The sequence below is a fragment of the Colossoma macropomum genome, unplaced genomic scaffold, assembly GCF_904425465.1.
Source record: "Colossoma macropomum unplaced genomic scaffold, Colossoma_macropomum, whole genome shotgun sequence".
Taxonomy (NCBI): domain Eukaryota; kingdom Metazoa; phylum Chordata; class Actinopteri; order Characiformes; family Serrasalmidae; genus Colossoma; species Colossoma macropomum.
Genome location: NW_023494803.1, coordinates 37,902,356 through 37,910,917, shown reverse-complemented (window position 1 = coordinate 37,910,917; position 8,562 = coordinate 37,902,356). Strand labels below are relative to the sequence as shown.

The 8,562-nt window shown below is 42.2% G+C and overlaps 1 protein-coding gene across 1 annotated transcript in view; it reads right to left on the bottom strand.

Annotated features, from left to right (window-relative positions):
* Positions 1 to 3,826: 3,826 nt before the first annotated feature.
* The window catches only part of bcl11ba (BAF chromatin remodeling complex subunit BCL11B a), a 68,789-nt gene continuing 64,053 nt past the window's right edge, over positions 3,827 to 8,562 (bottom strand). The window contains exon 3 of the mRNA XM_036593514.1: positions 3,827 to 5,922. Coding sequence (XP_036449407.1) covers positions 3,932 to 5,922 — 1,991 coding nt within the window. The 3' untranslated portion in view covers positions 3,827 to 3,931. The remainder of the gene's footprint in view (positions 5,923 to 8,562) is intronic.

Genomic DNA, 8,562 nt, shown 5'->3' with positions numbered 1-8,562 from the left:
ATAGTGAACAAAACATTTACTTTCATATATGTAGCTACAGTAAAAGGCTGCCGAGACAACCTTTCAATCCCTTCTATACAAGTTTCATTTCGACAAATGTAAATTCTTCCCTTTTTTTTTATCCTGCCAAATTGAAATGGATCTACCGTGGCAGCTTCGCGGACTCGTTCGTTAATCTGCACCCTTCGTTTAGATTAGGAAAAAAAATGACAATGGTACTCATCGTCCGCTCTCTGAACGAGAGATGCACATACAAGTTCCAAAATACAAGCTCCAGTACAAGAAGACATCGTGTCTACACGTGTATTTCAATCCAGCCATTAAGAGAATCCATACCAGGTGAAACAAAAACAGATACAGATGACAAGAAATAGGCATTTTTTTTCTTCTGAAAACCAAAAAACAAACAAACAAAAAAAAACAGTAATAGACTTTTTGTGGGGGAATCTTCCGTACATTGTGCTAAGGGAGCTGGCACCCTTAGCCACAAGCTCTGTTTGCAGTTCACTTTTTTTTTTATCAATTTGTTATTTTCTTACACCCAAGGCAGAAAAAAAGCTACTAAAACTCAAGACTTTTACAGTTACAGTGACAAAAAACATTTTAGAGACCCACAATTTAAATTGGACTGCGAAATAAAAAAAAAATAAAGATAATTAAAAAAAGTCTTTTTTTTTTTTTGTCCTTTTCTTTTTGTAAAATGCCCAGGCATTCTCCAATATTACAAATACTGGTATACTTTTACAGTAAACAAGAAAAATGTAATATATATATTTATATTTATATATTTATATATATACTAAAACCCCGTCACCAAAAAAACCAATATACACATAGCCACTATGGCATTCAGAGAAACTTTGTAAGCAAAAAAAAAAAAAAAGAAGAAAAAAAGAAAAAAAAATACTTGTTTAAAACACACATACACAGAAATATCATTTTACCCTTGTACTTGTTTCAATACTGTAAACGTATTTTAAGACAGAGTGCACTAAAGTCTTTTTTTTTAAGTTTCTGTAGTTTCCTGATTTTTCGTCCAGTCTCTTCCTTTATCTATTCTGTAGCAAAAGAATCTTCTGGAAAAGAATCTACAATTTTCTTTTTTTTTTTATTTATTTTTTTATTAACCAAGGGACGCAGTCTCATCCTGAAGTGAGGAATTATACATATATAACGTCTATAACGTGTGTGTTTGTGCCATTATATGTACAAATGCATACATATATACACACACAGACACATCAGTATTGTGCTGGCTACTTTACTTTACCTTTTATTCAACTTTTAAACGAGGTGATCTCCGATTCGTGTATGTTTAGAAGCAGATTAAAACTACACGGACGTTTTTCGCCTTATTTTGTTCAATTCTTTGCTTCACCGAAAGAAAGAAAGAAAAAAAAAAGGTTGCATTTGTCTTGCAAGACAATAAATAGGAAGATCAGTATTCAAGGCACACTCATGTCAAATTGAATGGCAGTACAAAAACTGTCCAAATAAATTAATTTCACTTTTTATAGTGCCAGCGTTGTGAAAGCCAAGCCTAGCGAACGCTGGCACTTGAATCTCAGATGCTCCCTTCACCCACTAACTCCTTTTTCAGCGTAATTTCTTGCTCAGAAGCCGTTCGTAAAACAAAATCATAAAGTGCGGGTCAACTGCAAAGAGCTGAGGCTGTTTTTGTTTGTTTGTTTGTTTGCTTGCTTTTCTTCTTCGTCTTCACGATATTCCCTCAATTCTATCAATTGTGGTGGCTTGGCCCTCGTGTGGTACAAATCAAGTTGTGAATTAGGCAAAAGGAGTGCTTGAAGACATAAAAAAAGGAATAAAAAAATAAAGAAAAAAAAAGGAGGGGAGAAAAAACTCTGCTGTGCATTGTTGCTACTTCTTAGAATGCGTTCAACTACACATCACAGGAAGTCCTGAATGAGAAGAAAGAAAGAAAAAAGAAAGTCTTACTGTTTTAGCCCAACAGATTAGGACAGACACTCTTAGTGTGCAATAGTCTACATACCTGCCCATGACTGGTACACACGGTGACCAAGTTAACCAGATATGCTCATACGCAGAGTTCAGCAATTGTATAATGCAGTATGAATTTCTCAGAATGACTGGAAGCAAAAATATATGCATAGTCATATGACCACTGTAAACGAATGTGGAGACTGAACACACCCTGGAATCTGGTTAAATTGGTGACACCCAGCTACAGATGCAAACTCTACAATGACAAACATAAACGGAAGCACATACAGTCATGTGGGAAAGTTTTAACACCCCCCCCAGTCAACATCGTAGTGCACATTTTCATTGATTTGCTGAGTTTAACATGTTGGGGAAAAAAAAAAAATCAAATATGAAGTGTGCCAAAACTTTTGCACAGTCTTCATTGTATACCTTATTCATTTACTTTCTCCAAAATGTTAAAATGAGCAAACAAAAAAGAAACATACATTAAAAAAATGTGCGCTCCCAGTTAAGGATGTGTACTAACCACAATGTCGGGGTGCCAAAACTTTTGCACACGACTGTAATGTTTAAATAGGCCAGATATGTGAACAAAAAAAATCAGCTACCCTGCATAATAACTCTCTAGCGACCCATATAGGACTGTATGGCCGAGTGTGCGTGTCTATGTTTAGAAATTAGGCTATTTCTTTCAGCAGTGCATTTGTCCAGGTACAGATATGTAAATGCCGTGGTAAACAGGTAGTTGGTGGGAATCAGTGCTGGAGCTGGGAGGTCTTAGCCCTGTATCTGGGCTAAATCTGGCTAAAAAAAACACACCAGGTCTGAACGGACTGAACTATCGGAGCGAACGGCTCAGCTTTGATAAGAGCGTGACCAGGAGGAGCCGTGTTAAATGGTCTAAAGCTCACGGCGAGCGTCAGGAAGCCACGTGCCATCAGCCGGAATTAGATAAAGAAGCAAAAAAAGAGAAGGGCACGCTGTGATTAAGCTCGTACACACGGCGGCTGATGAGAGCGAGCGCCTTTCAGGATCAACAGTCTGAGCGTGAACTAAAGGACTTATTAAAAACGATCCAGAAGCAAAAGATTGTTTGACTGGCTTTGTCTCGGTTTGGTACTAGGTACCTGAAAGCAGCTGCCTTTGTGATCATCATTTTTTTTTTTAAACCATCTCTCCTGCCTGATTTACGGTCAGGAGAGAAAGCAGGATCCTCCAGGTTTACTGTCACATCTGACATTCAGTGCTACATACCCAATTAGATTGAAATCAGTTTACACGACAAGGTCTAAGGATTGTTGTCCGCTTACATGCTATCATGACTAATAAACAAAGCAGAAAAAATAAAAGGAAAAAAATAATAGCTTTCTCAGTTACGCTTTTCAAAAGATTGAATTCGGCTTCTCTTCAAGAAATTACATGTAGCTTAAATATACAATTTTATAAGCAGCGGCCTAAAGGTTTCTCAACTCGTTCTCTGTTCTGAAAAACAAAAATCTCAGGTTGTCTTTCTCTCTGGGTGACAAAACAAAAAAAACAAAAACACATAATAATAAAATAAAATTCCCAGCATTTGAAATCATAAGTAAAATAATGAAAAAATAGGAAATAAAATGCACCTGCACATGCCAGAACATTACGAAATCCAATAAATACAGAAATTATTGCACAGTTAAAGGCTCCATTTAAACATCGTCTAATTTTTCCACTGATAGACTGATAGACTGAAATAAAACGCCAGATTAGGCAGTTTAGACCCGCTCCAATTACAACTTCCCTTTGCTGCTGTCTTTTTTTTCTCAGATGGCAGTTTCTTAGGCAAAAACACAAACTCTAACTCAAATTATTATCACATTATTATTATCATTATTATTATTATTCGAAAAAGGAAAAACAGAGTATCCAGCTACCCCTTTTGTTTGTAATATTCAAGGAATTGTGAGGCAAAATAGGAAAAACATCTGGCTTAGCTTCTCTCAGCTTGTTCGATTTTGACCTCGTTCGTCATCAAATGTTCCCCGTGCCACTTTTTCATGTGTTTCTCTAGCGTGCTGTAGACGCTAAAGGGCATTTGGCAAATGTCACAGCGGTACACTTCCTTACCGAGCTGCCCGTGCGTCTTCATGTGGCGCGTGAGCTTGCTGCTCTGGGCGCAGGCGTAGTTGCACAGCTCACACTTGTAGGGCCTCTCGCCCGTGTGGCTGCGCCGGTGGACCGTCAGGTTGCTGCAGTTTTTGAACACCTTGCCGCAGTATTCGCAGGTGTCGCTACGCCGGCTCTCTTTGGAGCTGGGCCGGCCCTGCCCTGGGCCCCCGCCTAAATGAGGGGTGCTGCCCCCGCTGGCCGTGCCGCTGCGGCCGGAGAGTCCCCCGTCCAACAGGTCCCCGGGCGGTGTGGAGAACCGCAGGCTGCCGTTCTCTGAGGAATGCTCGGATGACGTGGCGAAAGGAGATTGTCTGGAGTCGGTGAAGCCTAGGAAGGGGTCTTTGATGAAGTGCCGTGAGGCCGCATAGCCCACAAGCCACTGAGAGTAGACGTTTTCGGAAGGGATCAGTGGCGCTGGGGGCATGTCCAAGTCCTTCTCGATTTTGATCCTCTTGTTGGAGTGGGACAGGCTGGGGCTGGTGATGGGCGTGGGCTTGCGGGGGAACAGGCCTGAGAAAGAGTCGCCCGAGCCACAGTTCCTGCCGTTGACGGTGGCCCGCTCCACCTGGTCCATCTCCCCGACCACCGAATCCTCGTCTCCAGTGTCCCTCTGTCCATCAGAACCCCTCTTAGAGAAGGGAAGCCTCTTCTGATTGTCGACGATCAAATTATTGTACTGCTGGATGGAGTTCAACCCCACGTTTTCTACCATCTTGCTCAGAGACAGTCCCTTTTCATCCACAGGGGGTTTGGAACCATTCTCTCGGTTGCGGCTCAGCTCCGAGTCCATGCTGAAATTGGATTCGGGCCTGCTCTCATTCTCCAGCTCCTCTTCTTCCTCTTCCTCTTCCTCCTCATTGTCAGGACCCAGTCCCTCGCCCCGGAAGTCCCCATCCCGGCCCTTCATTGTCTCCCCGGTGATATCGCTGGTACCTGGCTCTGGCGAGCTGGTGGCCGAAAGACCGTCATCCGAGCGACCCGTGATGGATCCCGACTTGTGCATGTGTGTCTTCATGTGGCGCTTGAGCTTGCTGGCCTGCGAGCAGGCATGGTCACACAGCTGGCACTTGTAAGGCTTCTCTCCAGTGTGGCTCCGTCGGTGCACGATCAGGTTGCTCTGGAACTTGAATGTTTTGCCACAGAACTCACAGGACTTGCTCTTGTCTTGCGTCTGAGGTGGAGTGGTGCTGTTTGGGGGCATAGGTGGTAGAGGAGGAGTGCTGAGGAAGGGAGACTTGCGGTTGGGCTGGAAGGGGTTGGGGTTGAGCAGGCGGTGCATAGGGTTGGCGCGGCTTGGAGAGAGCGGAGGGGTGGAATTGGTGTTTCCCGCCAGTTCTCGCAAGCGGCGGGAGAAATCCATGGACTGGGTCTCCATGGCCATGGGTGTCAGGCGCATCACTCTCTCAAAGGCACTGGGATGCTGGGAAATCAAACCCATTTCCTCTGCACTAAGGCGTTCCAGGCGATGGGGGTCTAAATGGTGTCGGGGCGGCGGGCTGACAAAGGGGGGCGTATTGGGGAGACGATTTTCCACAAAGCCTGGAGGGGGGTCCCGGAGCAAAGGCCCGGTCATCCGAAGCAGGTGGAAGGGGTTATTGTCCCCGAGGAAATTGGTGAGAGGAGATTGGGGTATGGATTCAGCACCAACTGGAGGAGGGATGGCGATCCGCGGGGTGAGCGAAGTGTTAGACGGATTGGGCTCCAAATAGATGCGGATCCCGTGTGTGTTCTGGGCGTGCTGCAGGAGGAACCACGCGCTGGCAAACGGCTGCTTGCATGTCGTGCATATGTAGCTCGAAGGTTCGTCTCTACCTGCAAGCAAGTAAAGGTACAACAAAGGTCTTTTTACTAAAGATGTTACTTGCAAAATTAATAACATTTTTCCATAATGTACATTAGCTGCACCTTACTTTTGGTAAATAATGGCCTGCATCGTGTACTGTACATCTGTTGCATTTTGCAAATATTCTTGTTTTGTTACATTATTCTAAAAGAAATAACGTTATATTTGATATTAAAATTAAATGTTTATAAAGAACGGAATACGCAGAAAAAATATACGCAGTGTAACATATAAAATTAGCTTCAAAGGTTCATCTTTACTTGCAAGCAAGTAAAAGACAAATGCCTTCGCTTGAGACACTCACTTTAAATCTAAATAAAGCAGGACTTGTCACTCATTCCCCCAAAACTACACAGCAAACAACTGTGAAAATCTCAAAAACTCAGTAGAATGAAGTGCTATGCAGCTGGCCTGACTTCAGCACTGCGAAACATGGGGTCACGGAGCGATTACATGTTTTCGCAGAACAAACTTTGCTCTGGGGCATTTGACATGCCTCGAAATTTGCCTCGCACTTTAAGCGGCGGCCTCACTCATCATGCCGTCCCGTGAAGAGTGCGGCACATACTTAACAAGCTTGTGACAAGATCATTTCCATACTCAGCTCTGACGGGTTAGCACCGCGAGAACGTGGCATCTCCAATTTCAACTAGTCTTTAATCTTCCCTCTTACAAATGGTTGAATCATTATAGCAGCACAATGCCAGGCAAAAGCGCTCTAAACTCGGAAACCCTCCGAGCACCGAGGCTGTCCTAAGATGCCAAAGTAATATGCTGCTAAATTGGAAAAGTACAACTTAAAGTGTGATTTAAGGGACTCTTATCGCTATCAAACAAATAAACTCGTCCCCTCTAGGAAACAAATAAAAAAAAGAGGAAAAAATGGGCACATCAAGATAAATGGTTTCTAATAAAGAGTGAAAATACTGCCTGTGATTTAAGAAGCTGAGGGGAGAAAAAAAATGGCCTGAGTTTGTTATTCAGTGTTAAAGTCTGTGGCATTTAAAACAGCTTAAGGGTATTATTTGCTCTTCCATTAAGAATTTCTCAGATTTTTTTTTCCCCCTATTCTATTATTGCTCTCTCTAAAAACACCATTCCAGCTTTTACTGACATCACAGAGGCAGCACTTTTAACCAAACACACCGAGAGCAGGTTTAAACTTTGACTAAACGTTGCTCAGAAGAATTCCTCCATACAGAATGGCAAATTAATCGACCTGGTACTCTTTTCTTCCTTTAAAAAGCTTTATTCTATTTTTTTTTGTGATGTCCTTTACAGAATAGTAGGATTTCGGCAGGGGAGAAAAAGCGCGATCAACTATTTAATCTGTTGTGAGGTGTGTTAAGAGAGGCCCCTGCTCTTGGCATCACTCTGTACCTTTAACTACACATGACTAATTGATGCAGCTGCAGGACTGTTGCACAGGTTCAGCAATGCAAAGGGGACTCGTTACCGCGCCAGCGCAAACAAGGCCGCTATAGCGAGTATACAGCGGAAAAGGGGGATGCTAAACAGTCGGGCAAAGTCCTGAGGGACTGCCGAGGGAAAAAAAAAGAGAAAGACAGAGTGGAAATGGTAATTGTGTACTCGGAAACGAGTTTCATTTATTTATTAAATGAAAGCTTGGTGTTCTGACCTAATACAGCAATTTGAGATACGCGGGAAAACATATGCTGCCGTAATTGTTGGGGTATTTGAGTCTCAGGGTTGTGCGTGTGTGCGTTTATGAGGGTTTTCCTCCAGTGTGTGTGTGTGTGTGTGCGTGTGTGTGGGAACGATGGGACTGCAGACACACACACACACACTCAGCTGGTTCACACACGGCCATTGTGTGGGATCAAAAAGCAGCCGATTTGCTGAATGACTCTGCTCTGCCCCTACATTCCTCCGAACACTGCTGATGTGTAAAGCTAAAGGAAGGACACTTTATTCATGTGGAGGAAACACAAGGAAAAAGACTGGGGGGCCTGGAAAACACACACAAAACAGGTTAACCACCGTTATTATTCTCATCCGAGACTTTAATCACGACCTCGGGTCTATTAACAGAACATTATTGCTGGTTTTTACTAGTTAAAACATACCCAGTTAAACACAGACCCAGACTAAGCCTAAACCTAGAGCAAAATCTATAGAAATTATAGAAAAATTAGCAAGTTAATGGTGGAACGCCTTTGACCTTGCAATTCAGCCCAAGACTAGGCTTCATCTATGTTTAAAACATCTATCGGTAGTGATGTATATTAATAATAATGTTTTTAAAAATACAAAAATAGGAAAAAATAGCAACTTTACAGGAGAAAGCAATAAAGTTCCTAACTTTTAATGTAAGATAAAGTCAAGAGATCTGATTTTAAATCTTTTGGAGCAGTTTTGTTATCCCATTCGTCAAATTCGTTAAATCTTGAATTAATTTTTATGGAATTTATGACATTTTCACACAGCTGCTGTGCTCAAATGATATAAATGATATAGAAAAACTAAAATGTGTTTTTTGACAGAGACAATATGATATAAACTATCATAAGTGTATGTCTAGACTAAGCATTTATAGAAATGCAATATTAATTGAGAAATCAACCCACAGAGACATAAACAAATATCAT